Below are 18,594 nucleotides of genomic sequence, written 5' to 3'. Positions count from 1 at the left end.
TTTTTTTTTTGATTTATTCACTAAAAGATTTATACTTTATTTGAGGTAAACAAAGATTGTAAAAAGAACTATCTACAAAATCTGTCAGAGATTGCCATTTTACCCAGCCGTCATTGGCTAATTGCTCAGCATTTTTAGCTTTGCCCACGAAGTGCGGGTCTACGATGAGCAAACTTATCTCCTTCGCACCGTAATGTATACCCATAATTCCCTTACTAGAGCAGTCTCTATCCCCACCCATCATTATTGGACTGCCAAATTCTATGAAGTGATGTTTTATAGCATCCGAATACTTCTTTAAATCTTTACCACTGGGTACATGTATAATTTTACTGGGAACTCCGTAACGCTGGTCGATGACGAGGCAGACCTTGAAATAAAATGAAGAAGCAACTGAAAATATCCAGGGGAATACATGTAATTGTACAATATTAGAATTTTCAAGATATTGGTAGCTTTGTTAGAAAGAATTTGTTCTCACTTCAAAACTGCCGATCCATTCTCGTGAGCCAAGAAAAAAACTCTGCTTGTCTTCTAGGCTAATAAGAATCTCTTGGATTTCCCTCAAGCTTGGAACAGGCTTAGCAGTTTCCAAATTCCTTACAATCCATGAGATGATAGTTTGCAAAGTTCTGTATCCGCAACCCCATCCCTGAATAATAATAATTTGATTACGTTACATTAATTCAATGTTACGCTACTTTTATGAGGATTCATGCTTCGCCAAGCGTAGCAATCTCTGCTAACCAGACTGTTTCAGTCAGGTCTTGGAACTCCAGGTAGACATATTAGTGCAGTGCAGTTGAGTAAAGTACTTCTCATATATTTAGATATTTCGTAAATGGACTATAAATCTGTAGCTCAAGACTAACAGTAACTTTTTTTCTTGTTTACAATTGTATTACGAGGACAAAGATATGAAAAACGTATTTTCTGTGCATATCTTACATGAAATTTAACAACTGTTGAAATCATGTATGAATAAACGACAGACTCAAACATCTAAATTTTATTCACGCAATTACAAATTCATTTGGAAAATAGGCAGTAAGGACTTTCAAGTCACACAGGGAATTGCAAGACCATCATTTCAATGTAAGTAAAAATCTGGTTATTTTACGTAATTGTATATCAATAATTATTGGTGTAAAATACAAATATATAGTGAAGTATTGCAGACAATGGCAATTGACCAGTGTAAGTTTGTAAAATATGTACACACGATCCCATTGGTCGATTCAGATGAACTTAGCCAATAGCGTGTCGGGAATTTGTTAACGTTGCAATATGGGAGCTTTGGCTGGAAGTATTCGTGTAAACATAGGGGAATCAGAAACTCATGGTTGTACGCATGATGGTTGTACCGCGTTCGATAGGGTTATTGAATAATAGTGTATCATGAGCAACTCGTATGCGATAACTTGATTAAAAATGTTTACCCTGTCGTTTACGCCATCGCAGCCGTAATGCCAGTATTCGTATTCTCTTGTGACCAAAAAACTTTGACCGTTTGCTGGTTGCGACAAACCTAAATGCACGTTCTTCAATAAATTCTTCGAATAATCGCCAGCCATTTCAATTATTGCGAATGGTACACACTGGACCAGCGGTGAAACGTGAAAGAATTGCCTGTTATCTCTCCGGGTAATTTGAAAACCGAGCTGCCATGTTTATGAGCTGATCAGCGTGATCCAGCGTCACCTGACACTGACAGTGTCGAGTGCCAGCGTTAAGTGCGTCACGACGTCACGACTCACGAATCAACGAACCGATAGCCATGTTGTTATAGTATCTGTCCTATCTCGCGAATGATTTCCTCGTTCGAGATGTAATGACTACTCGGAAAACAAGTATCGCGCTTTTTATACTCGCTGCAAAGTACACGGTATGGGGTTACTTCGCTTGGCGAATAATTCACGGCTCGTTGAATCGTCCAGAACCTGAAAAGTCGACATTGAATGGTGTAGTCTGCTACGGGGAACAAAATGGGCATTGAGCATTTGGCCCAAGGTTGAAAACACTCGACGACACCACAATAAGTCGAAATCTTTGCTCAGCCTCGTCACGGAGAGTACATTTCTCCATAGTTATGATGCTACCGGGAATCATGTAATCCGTAAGTTGATTAGAAAATAATTTCATTACGGTAAACACATTATGCAACTACATCTTTTCTCTAACGATTGAAAAAGAGTTTGACAGCTCGAAAAATTTTGCATCTCTATCTATATTCGGGTCAGCGTTTACTTTACTTATCAAAAGATACCTTTCACCTATCCGTTATTCGTTTTCTACCTAAATTAATTTCCGTTCATCAATTATATCGAACCTTTCGAACGCAATGCTTATCATGGGATCTTAAGAAGGTTATGTTTATACTCTGAGTCTATGCAAACTTCTACGCAGTATTTTAAACCTTCTTTGTTCTGTGGTTAAATTTATCCAAAGAATTGATTTGCCACGTTAAATTTTACAGTCGCATTGTTTGTTAGCAAAAAATTTCCCCTGCATAAATATAATAATTATTCTAAAATTCCTAGGTATATTCTTCGTTACTGTGTGCATACTTTACAATGTAAAGTTTACATCATTCTCAACATGAACTTATCAGATGACTCATTAAGCTGCTTAAATTGTGATTGGAACAGTATATTTTCAAATTTATCACGCATCAAGTAAGCAATTCGTTTTGACTTTCAGAATTCCGCCTATGTATTCAATGGAAAACTGTTATGCCTAAAACTTGTATAAAGACATTCACTGTGTGATAAAACCATGTATGGTAACGTAGAATTGGAAACTGTGTCTGAGGTACACTTTCGTCGATTACTTGGCACTACGATAGATCCAAACATCAGTTTGGCAATGGAAGAAGAAGATTACTTTTGCAAATTGATTTTATACAAGGAAATTGCTGATTCCAGGTAACTTGTTAAGTATTTTTAAATGATAAATCAAAAGAGTTTTATGACAATAAGCCTTCAAGAGCCAACATAACCCACAAAACTCTAAATTTATCACTAATGCAACGTTTTATTTTCAGAGTGAGAATATGGGATGTTGTAATACTCATTCCAAATTTGATATTTCTTATATTTATTGCTGCACGATTTAATAGAGCAAGGCTTAAGTTGCGTGCAACTAGCAGTCCAATATATTTAGCATTTTATGGTCTTGTAAGTAACTTTATAAAATTGTTCGGCTTCAGAAATTTGCTTTGGCTTTATTAATCGATGAAAAGTAGTTCAATTGCTAAAATAATTTTCAACACTCAACAGGTTGTAAGTAATATCCTAATCTCAGTAATACGCTGCGTCGTATCAATGACTGTTAACGCAGCAGCAACAGTCGGTGGTTTAGCAGATAAGATTCTATGGGTTACGGTCAGATTCTTCCTACTATCTACAGAAATGAGCGTGGTTATATTCGGCTTAGCTTTTGGTGAGTCAACTTTTATTTCTACAAGGCAAAAATGTGTACCTTTGTTACATATATTTTTATATCAATGTCAAATGCTGTTTACTATTTTCAGGGCACTTGGACAGTCGCTCCAGCATTCGAAGAGTTTTGCTGGCTACATCTTTCATAGCACTAGCGTTTACGATAACTCAAGGTACACTAGAATTGGTTTTACCCGATGACACATTTGAAATACCGAGCAGAAAATTTTACCTTTTTGGACATGGAGGAATGATGTTCTGGTTCTGCAGCAGTCTTGTGTTCACAACGGTATGAAAACTTTAAACTGCAAATTGTGCTATCTAATAGTTGATCCTTTTTTTTAAATCTTCTTCACAGATATACCTTCTGATATTAATACTGCCACGGACAAGATTGCGTGATAGACTTGCTTTGCCTAGTAAGTATCTCACTTTAATAATTTACCCTAAACTTGGAAACTCCACTTAGAATAAACTGAACCCTTAGGTATACTGATTACATATACATTTGTCTATTAATTACCTTATGATAATTCACTTTAGCTAAAAGAAGTTTTTACGTCTACGCGGGTACCTTGGCTTTTGTCGATTTAGTACAGTCGATAGGAGCAGGTCTGTTGAACTATATGCAAGCTCCTGAAGGGCTGTGTATTGTTGACATCACCGCTGCGCTGTACTTGACTCTATTTACACCATTGGTCTACCACACATTCTTGTCAGAATTGTTCGGGTATGTTATGAGTTTTTCTTTTCAATTGCATAAGCTTCCATATGGCGTTACGCTCTTAATAAACAAATAAATGACTGATTTGAATAATGGGTCAAAAAGTCCCTTGTGTAATGTTTCTGATTTTTATTACAGCGTGTCCCAACCGACTCTAATGTTCTCGTACAAGGCGCAAGTGGACGATACTATGGATGAAGATACAGTTTCATTACCTCATCAACAGAGTTTTTCTTCATTGAAAACTGACAGCGACTACATATATCAGGTCCATACTCCATTTACTCATATGCCGCTATTTGATCCAACGCCATTGAAAGGTCCTTCCATTTCTAAACAGAGCTCAATTTATTCATTAGCGCCTGGGCAGGTTCTCGTAAAAAATTGGTCAGGTAAATCTATTTCTCAGGTCGAATTAAATGCTGGTTCAACCTCCAGAGGCCTCGACGAACGTCAACGTGCTTTGAAAACTGGGTATAAGAGCAGTCCGAGATTTCCAAAATTAAAATACTCACCACTGAGTACGCCCAATTTGAATATCGGTCAATCAGCATTGGATTTAAAGTTAGATTCAAAAAAACATCGAGATGTAACCAGTGTTTCAAGTTACAGGCTTTCTCCAACAGCCAGTAATTTCATTTATTCACCAGAACGTCGCGATAGTAATGTCAACTTATTTTCACCATCAAATGACAATGATCTTGAAAATTTGACTGCTGAAACTAAATCTACTGCTGATATTACATCGGATACACTGGCCTTCGAAACTGTTGATTATTCCCGTCCAAAATCTGAAATATTAAAGAGCAGAGGAATTCCTGCTTTTGAATTCTTCGAACAAGATGCTGTAGTTAATTCCAGATCATCAATCGTCAGTGAAATATCAAAATTTGAAAATGCTGATTCTGTGTTACATCCTGGAAAATTCCAGAAACGTAGCTCCAACATGTTCAGAAATTATATGGGCAATTTGTCAGAACCGAATTTGTTACTACGCAATGGTAAAAAAGTAATTCCCATTAACGCCCCGTCAACCAGTAAAAATACAGGGTTATATAATGATGAAGAATTGACAAACTTGGAACGTATAAGACCGTCTACAAGTGGTATGAAATGTGAATCATCAAATACCGGTTCAAAGACATCAGGGCAAACAAAAAGCATTACTAGTCTTTTGAGTATAGGTAGTGACGAGAGTTTCAAAAAATTTTCACCAAACAAACAGAGCAGTTTCAAAGACCAAAAATTTTCAAGTCAGCCTTTGAACCCAGTGGAATTGGAATCTTCATCAAATCGCGATTCAAAAACATTTGTACAAGATTCGAAAACCAGTTCCTTTGCTTCTGCATCATCTCCGAATACAGATTTATCCTTTTTTTCCGCGAATAATACATTGGATAATACCACCAATGATGTGAAAATTTCAAACTTGTCGTTACAAAATTCTAAATCGACAACATTTTACAGTTTTAATAACTCTGATGATAATTCCAAAGATTCAACCAGCCTAAGCGATTATCTGAGATTATTCAACGCCCCGCCAAAACCTACAAATTAAAAGTCTTTTGTATAGTCGCTAGTAAACGTTGCGTAACCTTGAAGTCTTGTAAATATATCATTATTCAACACACACATTGCTTTGGTTATGTTCCTAACGTTTCAATCAAATGTATATATACCATAATTATTAGCCTTAATGCTTAATTGAAGTAAGCATGAATTTTTCTATCAAAATTAGGTACTAGTGATGGATGATGGTTGTAATATTTTTTAAAAATACGCACAGTTTGGTAGAGTAAGAGTGTATAATGCAGTAAGGAATCATCTTTGATTGACTGGATCTCGAGTGTATATTGTGAATAATCGAATGAATGTTCACTTTTAACCAGACATCCTATTGTATTATATTTGACAGCCTAGATAAATGATTAGATGCACAACTCTGTGCTAGTGATGATCAAATATTTTTTATTTCAATTGTATTTAGGTTTAGCATGCAACGTTCATTTTATTAAACGTATTATTGTAGCTATCATTCTCGTTTTATTTATTCACTCTAATTTTACATAAAAAGCATTAACATTTGAATTTCTAACTCAATTCTCAAGTCAAACAGGTAAGGAACAGGTTTCAAAATATTAGAAAGAAATTTGGCATGCTTTGCTTTAGTAAAAATAACATTTCTTCAGTATCAAACAGATCAGTACTAATGCCACAAAAAATAGGACGAGTTTCTTCATGACGAAAATAATCACAAGTTTATTTTATAGTTTCATTTTTGCTATTCTTTCAGTTATCACTAAATTAATTTCGCCAGACATTGCACTGCATCTGCATATAGTAAAATACGTTTGATCATTTTTGTAAACGAAAAATGAACCGATCGTGACGTTTACAAAACAGCGTCATTTTTCTTTAAATCTGATTCTTGAACTGAGGTAATTACGCGTAGTATAAATGTATGGATGAATACAATGTAATAACCGCCAAAGCTTAGATAGATATGTATACATGCTCAATGTACCTTTTTTTCCGCTGACCGTTCGATTCCGTATAGCTGTTTTTCTCATGTTATAAGGATTTTCAATGTTGCCCAGGAATTAGCGTTTGTGAACTTGATGGGACATTTTTCAAAACTGTTGAATTCGCCTTGATTGATTCCAAAGCAGAATATTCTTCTGTTTGCAGAACAACAGTGTTTATGATTCAACTCAATTTGACACTGGTGCTACCCCGGTGAACCCCTTGTACGCTGCTTCCTTGCAAAGTCCAGACAGCATAACGGGGTACAGTATAGATAGTCAAGATGCTCACACCCATAACAACGGCTATCAACAATAAAAGTACGTTTTAATATGTAAGGAGCGTGAGAATTGCTGATACACTCTCTACCTTAAGACTATAATTTTGACGTATCAGTGTGATGAATTGCAATTACGGACAGAAAGAATCTTTTATGTCATAGTATATGATTATAGGACAGATTTGTTCCATCTTCTGTTTGGATTAACTAACAAGTTTCCTAGGATATTTATACTTTTGCCGTTATTGATAGCAAAATTGTATTTCTTGCTTAAGCTGTAAAAGAAACCTTAGTGTATTTTTTTTCACAATTTCTAAACTTGAATTTGTGGTAACACTTAGCACTGATTTGCTGCTATCGTTGCTGGGACAAAGGGACAAAGTGTTGAGTTACTACCTTGGTAGAATCGAGTGCAGATAATTGTACCCTCCATCTGCTTCTATATTCATGAACTAACAATAAGGATGCACAAATAACACTCTGCTAAAGTGCATTGGCAAGCTGCTGTTTCTTATTTGAACTGGAGAGTGCTTGTGGTTGAAATATGAAAGATTCGCACAAGATTCTCACATTCAGAAATTACGTGTATTGTACTTCAGGTCTATCTATGATTTTTTGATATTAAATTGTTAGGTATAAACTAATGCTTTATGAGTATTAATTGTTCTGAGATTGTTTTCCCTCTGCACGGAATCTAGTCGTTAGTCAAGTGACTGAAGTAATGCATAACTAGATGTTATACTGTATAGAACTTCCAAAATGCAATAGATTATAAGTGTGGAAAGAGATTCTGATTTCTGATTGAACAGTAGAATATGGATTTCGATCTGAATTGATTGTTAAGTGGCAGTTCACTTCAAATACATATATGTTTATATACGTATACAATTTATTTGGTAACATTGATAATATATAGGTATAATATCTTTCTAAGAATATTTTATTCTACCACAATTACTTCGTTTAGAACGTATGAGTTGATGTTTATGGGCTGAACAAATGTAAGGTTTAATTTAAGATGCTATTAATATTTACATTGTAGGTATCACAATGTTTCTCAGACGACTTCAATCAATTGTATAAGTTAAATGCACCAGTTATCGTCACTGAATCAGTAACTGGTAGCCATACGCTAGAGTATATCTGTAAGTAAGTCCTCGGCCCCTGTATTTAAATCGGACTGTTTATTACTACTTCGGTAACAATAACTGGTGCGTTAGCCCTGATAAGTGATTATATTAACTGTGGAAATAGAACTAGACTATGTAATCCATATGGTTATCGGCAGGTTGTATTCATCTTCAATCGTGCTTTCAATCTGTTTACAAATTATGCAGTTCCGCTCCAGCTCTAACTTGGGTGGTCTATAGGATTTAGGAATCATCTCGGTGTTTCATTATTAAATCCTTACATACAAAAGTTATCGATATTGTAAAGCTACCATTGTTAACTATTGAAAAGTGTTCAAAAACCATTGAAATGCTGTTTTAGAATACTTATTTCTCGTTTTTACACATTTTATGTAAATCTAAGATTGGTTTATTCGAAGATTCACGAATCAGAATTGAAAGTTGTGAATGCAAAAAGCAACGAATAAAAAATGATTAAATAGATGAATACATTTTCATCGAAAGTCTTACTGGTCAGATCTAATGAAATATGAATGATTCTACCATGTTGTAATAAAGCTCAATTGCAGTTGTAGTATGATATTAAGCGAAACAGATATTACTTGAGATTATGTGTATCGAATGTATGTACGAAAGGGGTTTAAATTTTACTTTTTTATGTTAAGAAATGATAGAATTAAGAAATATTTAGTTAGAAAATTCATTATAAAAACTAATCTGATATGTACATGAAATAGAAATCATGCGTAATTGCCAAACAGTGGGGTAAAGTACTGAGAAATAATGAAAATACAAATATATGAAATTTCACAGCGTGCATCTTATTGACGGGTTATTTTTCAACAGAAGAATAATGATCTTTCCTAAATACAATCCAATCTCATCCAATTCCGAATTATACTTCAATATACACATAGTATGAATAAGTAACATATGACGCATGTACTAGTAGTCAATTCATATTATGATACCTATAGCATACAACGGATGTGTGAGAATTCCGTGAAGTCCTGCAAGCTATGCCTAAAGTCAGTAATCTACGAACTGTTACTAAATGGTGTAAGAATCGAAATATAATAATATACGATGTTTTATCGCCGATTAATTACTTAGGCCATACAAAAATTTTATGTCTGTGCACTAGAATATAAGACAGTCCTATCGTTAGTTTAGAAAACATATAATATTACTCAGAATATATGTAAGAATGTAAATTGATCAATTATCATCAGGATTGTAATAGACAACAGTCACATGGCGATATTCCTAGTTTTCAGAGTCTCACCGAATCAAATGTATTAGCGTGGTTTACTGATTTCTTCTGAAACAAGTTATGTGTAGAGTAAAGGTCGAAACATCGCAACATGATGAACGTTTATTTCCAATAAGCTCATTCGGATTAAGTTCCACCAGTTGAATATATCTTTTTACAATTATTAACTGCTTCGTAACATGTAACCAATGCGAGTAATCCCAGCTAATAGTAAGATAAATTGTGTAGACTGGGTTATCACAGCGAGAAGTCTCGAGATTTACAACGAGCGTATTGTTTTGCATTTTTGAATGTGTACAATATAATGATAGGAATGTTAAATGAATTCTAAAACTCGATATTCTCTATTCATGCTATTTTCCTACTTTTGCAATCAACCCGATTAATAATTGTAATCTGATTGAATAGTAATATATAAAAATAATTGATGACGTATATTTCAGGCATAAATAACGCACATGATTATATTTCAGTGATCTTCAGTGTACTGTGAACCATACTAAAAGAATCCATCCATTCTGTACATATAATATATAATATGATGCATACTTCAGTGTGAATTTGTAACCTTTATGATATACCCTGAAATTTCAACATTTAAGACTCGGATATATCAGTTGGGTATTAATTAATTATAAGATGTCCTTGTATGAAGAATGCTTTTTCAGCTATTTTTTACTATGTATTTGATTGTATTATTACATATAACCCTCTGCGTGAACACTTGTTTTTTTCCACGTTTTGTCTGTACATTTGTGTAAAGTATTCTAGACTTTCGGAGAGAACTCGGAAAAAAATTCGGATCTTCTAAAAGTTTCTACTATATTATCTATAAGTTGGCAGATTCAAAAATTATTAAGTATTGTTCACGTAACTTGGTATTCAGAGAACGACCGGTGCCGAAAAGACCAAGTGTTCACACGAAGGGTCAGGAGAACAGATACACTTCAATATTTGGAACAATGTAGTTGCAATGCAGATTGATCGAGAATTGACGCTGCGCGGTATTTGTTTTCGCCTGGACTGTGACTTCTATTATTCACTGAATGATAGAATAGGTTTATCATTTTTCGCGTTAATTACACCGTGCGTAAATGTGTTTCAAAGACATCACTCGTGCATTGAATGCTAAGTGATGCAAATTCATTTAATGGTTGAGTAATATGATTTTGATAAACGCACGGTATTTTACGAAGTTCTTGAAAATATGCGTTTCGTGACGCTGCAGGAAAATGTCGTGAGCGGTTTCTAAGATCATTAATCCTCGACGACGAACAAGCCAATTTTCTAATCAAAGTTGTTAGAGAAGGGTCGTTGCACTCGATTCTAAAACAAAAGGGCTCCGGGAATAGGTAACGAAGAAAGACAAACCCCTTTGGATTTTATCAGGTCAGTTATGGAAAACTTGGAAGAATAACAAAATGAGTTTATTCGAATACTATATCGACGTAGATTTGCATGAAGAAAGCGATTGCACATAGCCTTCGTCATATTTCTAATCTTGCTTGCTCCTTCGTAATTTCTTTGCTGTGAGTCCTATTCTGCTTTTGCTGTGTTTTCTGAGGTTTCTGGGGGTACAATTAATCAAAAGAGGGTCATACTAGTCGATTTCGAGACGAAGAATTCTCGGCTCCAAAAATGACCACAAAAGTGAGGCTAACCCCTTTGGATTTTTTGCGAAAATTTCGACGATTTTGAAAAGTGCTGCAATGAATTTTCTCAGGCACTATTCCGACGTAATTTTGCCAAAGAAATCGATTGACCGCAGTCCGAATGCGCTGCGAGCAACGGATCAAAAGTTACAGCCAAAAAACGGAAGACGTATTTTCTCAATTTTTCTGCTGCTGGTATTTGCGTCGTAATTTCTGTGCTGATGGTCCTACGCTTTTTTTGTTGTGTTTTCTGAGTTCCTGGGCGTCCAATTAGTCTAGAAAGGGTCACACAAATGGATTCCGAGACGAAAAATTCTCGGCTCCAAAAATGACCAAAGAAGTAAGGCTAACCCCTTTGGATTTTTTGCGAAAATTTCGACGATTTTGAAAAGTGCTGCAATGAATTTTCTCAGGCACTATTCCGAGGTAATTTTGCGAGAGAAATCGATTGACCGCAGTCCGGAAACGCTGCGGGCAACGGATCAAAAGTTACAGCCAAAAAACGAAAGACGTATTTTCTCAATTTCTGTGCTGCTGGTATTTGCGTCGTAATTTCTCTGCTGTTAGTCCTACGCTTTTTTTGTTGTGATTTCTGAGTACCTGGGCGTCCAATTAGTCTAGAAAGGGTCACACAAATAGATTCCGAGACAAAAAATTTTCGGCTCCAAAAATGACCAAATAAGTAAGGCTAACCCCTTTGGATTTTTTGCGAAAATTTCGACGATTTTGAAAAGTGCTGCAATGAATTTTCTCAGGCACTATTCCGACGTAATTTTGCCAAAGAAATCGATTGACCGCAGTCCGAATGCGCTGCGAGCAACGGATCAAAAGTTACAGCCAAAAAACGGAAGACGTATTTTCTCAATTTTTCTGCTGCTGGTATTTGCGTCGTAATTTCTGTGCTGATGGTCCTACGCTTTTTTTGTTGTGTTTTCTGAGTTCCTGGGCGTCCAATTAGTCTAGAAAGGGTCACACAAATGGATTCCGAGACGAAAAATTCTCGGCTCCAAAAATGACCAAAGAAGTAAGGCTAACCCCTTTGGATTTTTTGCGAAAATTTCGACGATTTTGAAAAGTGCTGCAATGAATTTTCTCAGGCACTATTCCGAGGTAATTTTGCGAGAGAAATCGATTGACCGCAGTCCGGAAACGCTGCGGGCAACGGATCAAAAGTTACAGCCAAAAAACGAAAGACGTATTTTCTCAATTTCTGTGCTGCTGGTATTTGCGTCGTAATTTCTCTGCTGTTAGTCCTACGCTTTTTTTGTTGTGATTTCTGAGTACCTGGGCGTCCAATTAGTCTAGAAAGGGTCACACAAATAGATTCCGAGACAAAAAATTTTCGGCTCCAAAAATGACCAAATAAGTAAGGCTAACCCCTTTGGATTTTTTGCGAGAATTTCGACGATTTTGAAAAGTCCTCCAACGAATTTTCTCAGGCACTATTCCGACGTAATTTTGCGAGAGAAATCGATTGACCGCAGTCCGGAAGCGCTGCGGGCAACGGATCAAAAGTTACAGCCAAAAAACGAAAGACGTATTTTCTCAATTTTTCTGCTGCTGGTATTTGCGTCGTAATTTCTCTGCTGTTGGTCCTACGCTTTTTTTGTTGTGATTTCTGAGTACCTGGGCGTCCAATTACTCTAGAAAGGGTCACACAAATAGATTCCGAGACAAAAAATTTTCGGCTCCAAAAATGACCAAATAAGTAGGGCTAACCCCTTTGGATTTTTTGCGAGAATTTCGACGATTTTAAAAAGTCCTCCAACGAATTTTCTCAGGCACTATTCCGACGTAATTTTGCGAGAGAAATCGATTGACCGCAGTCCGGAAGCGCTGCGGGCAACGGATCAAAAGTTACAGCCAAAAAACGAAAGACGTATTTTCTCAATTTTTCTGCTGCTGGTATTTGCAACGTAATTTCTCTGCTGTTGATCCTACGCTTTTTTTCTTGCGTTTTCTGAGTTCCTGGGCACCCAATCAGCCTAAAAAGGGTCATACAAATCGATTCCGAGACGAAAAATTCTCAGCTCTAAAAATGACCAAAAAAGGAAGGTTAACCCCTTTGGATTTTTTGCGAAAATTTCGACTATTCTGAAAAGTGCTGCAATAAATTCTTTCAGGCACTATTCCGACGTAATTTTGCGAGAGAAATCGATTGATTGCAGTCCGGAAGCGCTGCGAGCAACGGATCAAAAGTTACAGCCAAAAAACGGAAGACGGAATTTCTCAATTTTTCTGCTGCTGGTATTTGCGTCGTAATTTCTTAGCTGTGGGTCCTACGCTTTTTTTGTTGTGTTTTCTGAGTTCCTGAGCGTCCAATTAGTCGAGAAAGGGTCACACAAATGGATTCCGAGACAAAAAATTCTCGTCTCCAAAAATGACCAAAAAAGGAAGGTTAACCCCTTTGGATTTTTTGCAAAAATTTCGACGATTTTGGAAAGTGCTGCAATAAATTCTTTCAGGCACTATTCCGACGTAATTTTGCGAGAGAAATCGATTGATCGCAGTCTGAATGCGCTGCGAGCAACGGATCAAAAGTTACAGCCAAAAAACGTAAGACGTATTTCCTCAATTTTTCTGCTGCTGGTATTTGCGACGTAATTTCGCTGCTGTTGGTCCTACGCTTTTTTTCTTGCGTTTTCTGAGTTCCTGGGCATCCAATTAGTCTAGTAAGGGTCATACAAATCGATTCCGAGACGAAAAATTCTCGGCTCCAAAAATGACCAAAAAAGGAAGGTTAACCCCTTTGGATTTTTTGCAAAAATTTCGACGATTTTGGAAAGTGCTGCAATAAATTCTTTCAGGCACTATTCCGACGTAATTTTGCGAGAGAAATCGATTGATCGCAGTCCGGAAGCGCTGCGAGCAACGGATCAAAAGTTACAGCCAAAAAACGGAAGACGTATTTCCTCAATTTTTCTGCTGCTGGTATTTGCGACGTAATTTCGCTGCTGTTGGTCCTACGCTTTTTTTCTTGCGTTTTCTGAGTTCCTGGGCATCCAATTAGTCTAGTAAGGGTCATAAAAATCGATTCCGAGACGAAAAATTCTCGGCTCCAAAAATGACCAAAAAAGGAAGGTTAACCCCTTTGGATTTTTTGCAAAAATTTCGACGATTTTGGAAAGTGCTGCAATAAATTCTTTCAGGCACTATTCCGACGTAATTTTGCGAGAGAAATCGATTGATCGCAGTCCGAAAGCGCTGCGAGCAACGGATCAAAAGTTACAGCCAAAAAACGGAAGACGGAATTTCTCAATTTTTCTGCTGCTGGTATTTGCGTCGTAATTTCTCTGCTGTTGGTCCTACGCTTTTTTTCTTGCGTTTTCTGAGTTCCTGGGCATCCAATTAGTCTAGTAAGGGTCATACAAATCGATTCCGAGACGAAAAATTCTCGGCTCTAAAAATGACCAAAAAAGGAAGGTTAACCCCTTTGGATTTTTTGCGAAAATTTCGACGATTCTGAAAAGTGCTGCAATAAATTCTTTCAGGCACTATTCCGACGTAATTTTGCGAGAGAAATCGATTGATCGCAGTCCGGAAGCGCTGCGAGCAACGGATCAAAAGTTACAGCCAAAAAACGGAAGACGGAATTTCTCAATTTTTTTGCTGCTGGTATTTGCGTCGTAATTTCTTTGCTGTGGGTCCTACGCTTTTTTTGTTGTGTTTTCTGAGTTCCTGAGCGTCCAATTAGTCGAGAAAGGGTCACACAAATGGATTCCGAGTCGAAAAATTCTCGGCTCCAGAAATGACCAAAAAAGGAAGGTTAACCCCTTTGGATTTTTTGCGAAAATTTCGACGATTCTGAAAAGTGCTGCAATAAATTCTTTCGGGCACTATTCCGACGTAATTTTGCGAGAGAAATCGATTGATCGCAGTCCGAAAGCGCTGCGAGCAACGGATCAAAAGTTACAGCCAAAAAACGGAAGACGGAATTTCTCAATTTTTCTGCTGCTGGTATTTGCGTCGTAATTTCTCTGCTGTTGGTCCTACGCTTTTTTTCTTGCGTTTTCTGAGTTCCTGGGCATCCAATTAGTCTAGTAAGGGTCATACAAATCGATTCCGAGACGAAAAATTCTCGGCTCCAAAAATGACCAAAAAAGGAAGGTTAACCCCTTTGGATTTTTTGCGAAAATTTCGACGATTCTGAAAAGTGCTGCAATAAATTCTTTCAGGCACTATTCCGAAGTAATTTTGCGAGAGAAATCGATTGACCGCAGTCCGGAAGCGCTGCGGGCAACGGATCAAAAGTTACAGCCAAAAAACGAAAGACGTATTTTCTCAATTTTTCTGCTGCTGGTATTTGCGTCGTAATTTCTCTGCTGTTGATCCTACGCTTTTTTTCTTGCGTTTTCTGAGTTCCTGGGCATCCAATTAGTCTAGTAAGGGTCATAAAAATCGATTCCGAGACGAAAAATTCTCGGCTCCAAAAATAGCCAAAAAAGGAAGGTTAACCCCTTTGGATTTTTTGCAAAAATTTCGACGATTCTGAAAAGTGCTGCAATAAATTCTTTCAGGCACTATTCCGACGTAATTTTGCGAGAGAAATCGATTGATCGCAGTCCGAATGCGCTGCGAGCAACGGATCAAAAGTTACAGCCAAAAAACGGAAGACGTATTCTCTCAATTTTTCTGCTGCTGGTATTTGCGTCGTAATTTCTCTGCTGTTGGTCCTACGCTTTTTTTCTTGCGTTTTCTGAGTTCCTGGGCATCCAATTAGTCTAGTAAGGGTCATACAAATCGATTCCGAGACGAAAAATTCTCGGCTCCAAAAATGACCAAAAAAGGAAGGTTAACTCCTTTGGATTTTTTGCAAAAATTTCGACGATTCTGAAAAGTGCTGCAATAAATTCTTTCAGGCACTATTCCGACGTAATTTTGCGAGAGAAATCGATTGATCGCAGTCCGAAAGCGCTGCGAGCAACGGATCAAAAGTTACAGCCAAAAAACGGAAGACGGAATTTCTCAATTTTTCTGCTGCTGGTATTTGCGTCGTAATTTCTCTGCTGTTGATCCTACGCTTTTTTTATTGCGTTTTCCGAGTTCCTGGGCATCCAATTAGTCTAGTAAGGGTCATACAAATCGATTCCGAGACGAAAAATTCTCGGCTCCAGAAATGACCAAAAAAGGAAGGTTAACCTCTTTGGATTTTTTGCGAAAATTTCAACGATTCTGAAAAGTGCTGCAATAAATTCTTTCAGGCACTATTCCGACGTAATTTTGCGAGAGAAATCGATTGATCGCAGTCCGGAAGCGCTGCGAGCAACGGATCAAAAGTTACAGCCAAAAAACGGAAGACGTATTTCCTCAATTTTTCTGCTGCTGATATTTGCGACGTAATTTCGCTGCTGTTGGTCCTACGCTTTTTTTCTTGCGTTTTCTGAGTTCCTGGGCATCCAATTAGTCTAGTAAGGGTCATACAAATCGATTCCGAGACGAAAAATTCTCGGCTCCAAAAATGACCAAAAAAGGAAGGTTAACCCCTTTGGATTTTTTGCAAAAATTTCGACGATTCTGAAAAGTGCTGCAATAAATTCTTTCAGGCACTATTCCGACGTAATTTTGCGAGAGAAATCGATTGATCGCAGTCCGAAAGCGCTGCGAGCAACGGATCAAAAGTTACAGCCAAAAAACGGAAGACGGAATTTCTCAATTTTTCTGCTGCTGGTATTTGCGTCGTAATTTCTCTGCTGTTGGTCCTACGCTTTTTTTCTTGCGTTTTCTGAGTTCCTGGGCATCCAATTAGTCTAGTAAGGGTCATACAAATCGATTCCGAGACGAAAAATTCTCGGCTCTAAAAATGACCAAAAAAGGAAGGTTAACCCCTTTGGATTTTTTGCGAAAATTTCGACGATTCTGAAAAGTGCTGCAATAAATTCTTTCAGGCACTATTCCGACGTAATTTTGCGAGAGAAATCGATTGATCGCAGTCCGGAAGCGCTGCGAGCAACGGATCAAAAGTTACAGCCAAAAAACGGAAGACGGAATTTCTCAATTTTTTTGCTGCTGGTATTTGCGTCGTAATTTCTTTGCTGTGGGTCCTACGCTTTTTTTGTTGTGTTTTCTGAGTTCCTGAGCGTCCAATTAGTCGAGAAAGGGTCACACAAATGGATTCCGAGTCGAAAAATTCTCGGCTCCAAAAATGACCAAAAAAGGAAGGTTAACCCCTTTGGATTTTTTGCAAAAATTTCGACGATTCTGAAAAGTGCTGCAATAAATTCTTTCAGGCACTATTCCGACGTAATTTTGCGAGAGAAATCGATTGATCGCAGTCCGGAAGCGCTGCGAGCAACGGATCAAAAGTTACAGCCAAAAAACGGAAGACGGAATTTCTCAATTTTTCTGCTGCTGGTATTTGCGTCGTAATTTCGCTGCTGTTGGTCCTACGCTTTTTTTCTTGCGTTTTCTGAGTTCCTGAGCGTCCAATTAGTCGAGAAAGGGTCACACAAATGGATTCCGAGACAAAAAATTCTCGTCTCCGAAAATGACCAAAAAAGGAAGGTTAACCCCTTTGGATTTTTTGCAAAAATTTCGACGATTTTGGAAAGTGCTGCAATAAATTCTTTCAGGCACTATTCCGACGTAATTTTGCGAGAGAAATCGATTGATCGCAGTCTGAATGCGCTGCGAGCAACGGATCAGAAGTTACAGCCAAAAAACGGAAGACGGAATTTCTCAATTTTTTTGCTGCTGGTATTTGCGTCGTAATTTCTTTGCTGTGGGTCCTACGCTTTTTTTGTTGTGTTTTCTGAGTTCCTGAGCGTCCAATTAGTCGAGAAAGGGTCACACAAATGGATTCCGAGTCGAAAAATTCTCGGCTCCAAAAATGACCAAAAAAGGAAGGTGAACCCCTTTGGATTTTTTGCGAAAATTTCGACGATTCTGAAAAGTGCTGCAATAAATTCTTTCGGGCACTATTCCGACGTAATTTTGCGAGAGAAATCGATTGATCGCAGTCCGAAAGCGCTGCGAGCAACGGATCAAAAGTTACAGCCAAAAAACGGAAGACGGAATTTCTCAATTTTTCTGCTGCTGGTATTTGCGTCGTAATTTCTCTGCTGTTGGTCCTACGCTTTTTTTCTTGCGTTTTCTGAGTTCCTGGGCATCCAATTAGTCTAGTAAGGGTCATACAAATCGATTCCGAGACGAAAAATTCTCGGCTCCAAAAATGACCAAAAAAGGAAGGTTAACCCCTTTGGATTTTTTGCGAAAATTTCGACGATTCTGAAAAGTGCTGCAATAAATTCTTTCAGGCACTATTCCGAAGTAATTTTGCGAGAGAAATCGATTGACCGCAGTCCGGAAGCGCTGCGGGCAACGGATCAAAAGTTACAGCCAAAAAACGAAAGACGTATTTTCTCAATTTTTCTGCTGCTGGTATTTGCGTCGTAATTTCTCTGCTGTTTATCCTACGCTTTTTTTCTTGCGTTTTCTGAGTTCCTGGGCATCCAATTAGTCTAGTAAGGGTCATACAAATCGATTCCGAGACGAAAAATTCTCGGCTCCAAAAATGACCAAAAAAGGAAGGTTAACCCCTTTGGATTTTTTGCAAAAATTTCGACGATTTTGGAA

General features: G+C 37.5%; 2 protein-coding genes across 5 annotated transcripts; one reads left to right on the top strand and one right to left on the bottom strand.

The window, feature by feature from the left end:
- Positions 1-8: 8 nt before the first annotated feature.
- Positions 9-1,701, bottom strand: LOC124411365 (ufm1-specific protease 1). The gene is made up of 3 exons (XM_046890461.1): positions 1,440-1,701; positions 482-652; positions 9-370 (listed from the first exon to the last, which is right to left on the bottom strand). The coding sequence occupies exons 1-3, from the start codon at positions 1,572-1,574 to the stop codon at positions 14-16; spliced, it is 663 nt and encodes a 220-aa protein (XP_046746417.1). The 5' UTR covers positions 1,575-1,701; the 3' UTR covers positions 9-13.
- A 42-nt stretch (positions 1,702-1,743) lies between these two features.
- Positions 1,744-8,872, top strand: LOC124411347 (transmembrane protein adipocyte-associated 1 homolog). 4 transcript variants are annotated; one of them, XM_046890456.1, is made up of 10 exons: positions 1,765-2,116; positions 2,701-2,924; positions 3,044-3,176; positions 3,279-3,441; positions 3,533-3,729; positions 3,799-3,859; positions 3,984-4,170; positions 4,303-4,432; positions 6,853-7,007; positions 7,309-8,872. In XM_046890456.1, exons 2-9 carry the CDS (start codon positions 2,776-2,778, stop codon positions 7,003-7,005), a joined length of 1,173 nt encoding a protein of 390 aa, XP_046746412.1. In that variant the 5' UTR covers positions 1,765-2,116; positions 2,701-2,775; the 3' UTR covers positions 7,006-7,007; positions 7,309-8,872. The 4 variants fall into 4 exon arrangements, with proteins under 4 accessions (XP_046746401.1, XP_046746397.1, XP_046746412.1 ...); XM_046890445.1 differs by lacking the exons at positions 6,853-7,007; positions 7,309-8,872 and adding an exon at positions 4,574-5,935 and having other exon boundaries at positions 1,744-2,116; XM_046890450.1 differs by having other exon boundaries at positions 1,766-2,116; positions 6,853-8,872.
- Positions 8,873-18,594: the final 9,722 nt, after the last annotated feature.

The sequence above is a fragment of the Diprion similis genome, chromosome 2 (genome assembly GCF_021155765.1).
Source record: "Diprion similis isolate iyDipSimi1 chromosome 2, iyDipSimi1.1, whole genome shotgun sequence".
Classification (NCBI taxonomy): Eukaryota; Metazoa; Arthropoda; class Insecta; order Hymenoptera; family Diprionidae; genus Diprion; species Diprion similis.
Note: the sequence above shows the minus strand (reverse complement) of the source record. Positions and strands in the feature narration are given on the sequence as shown.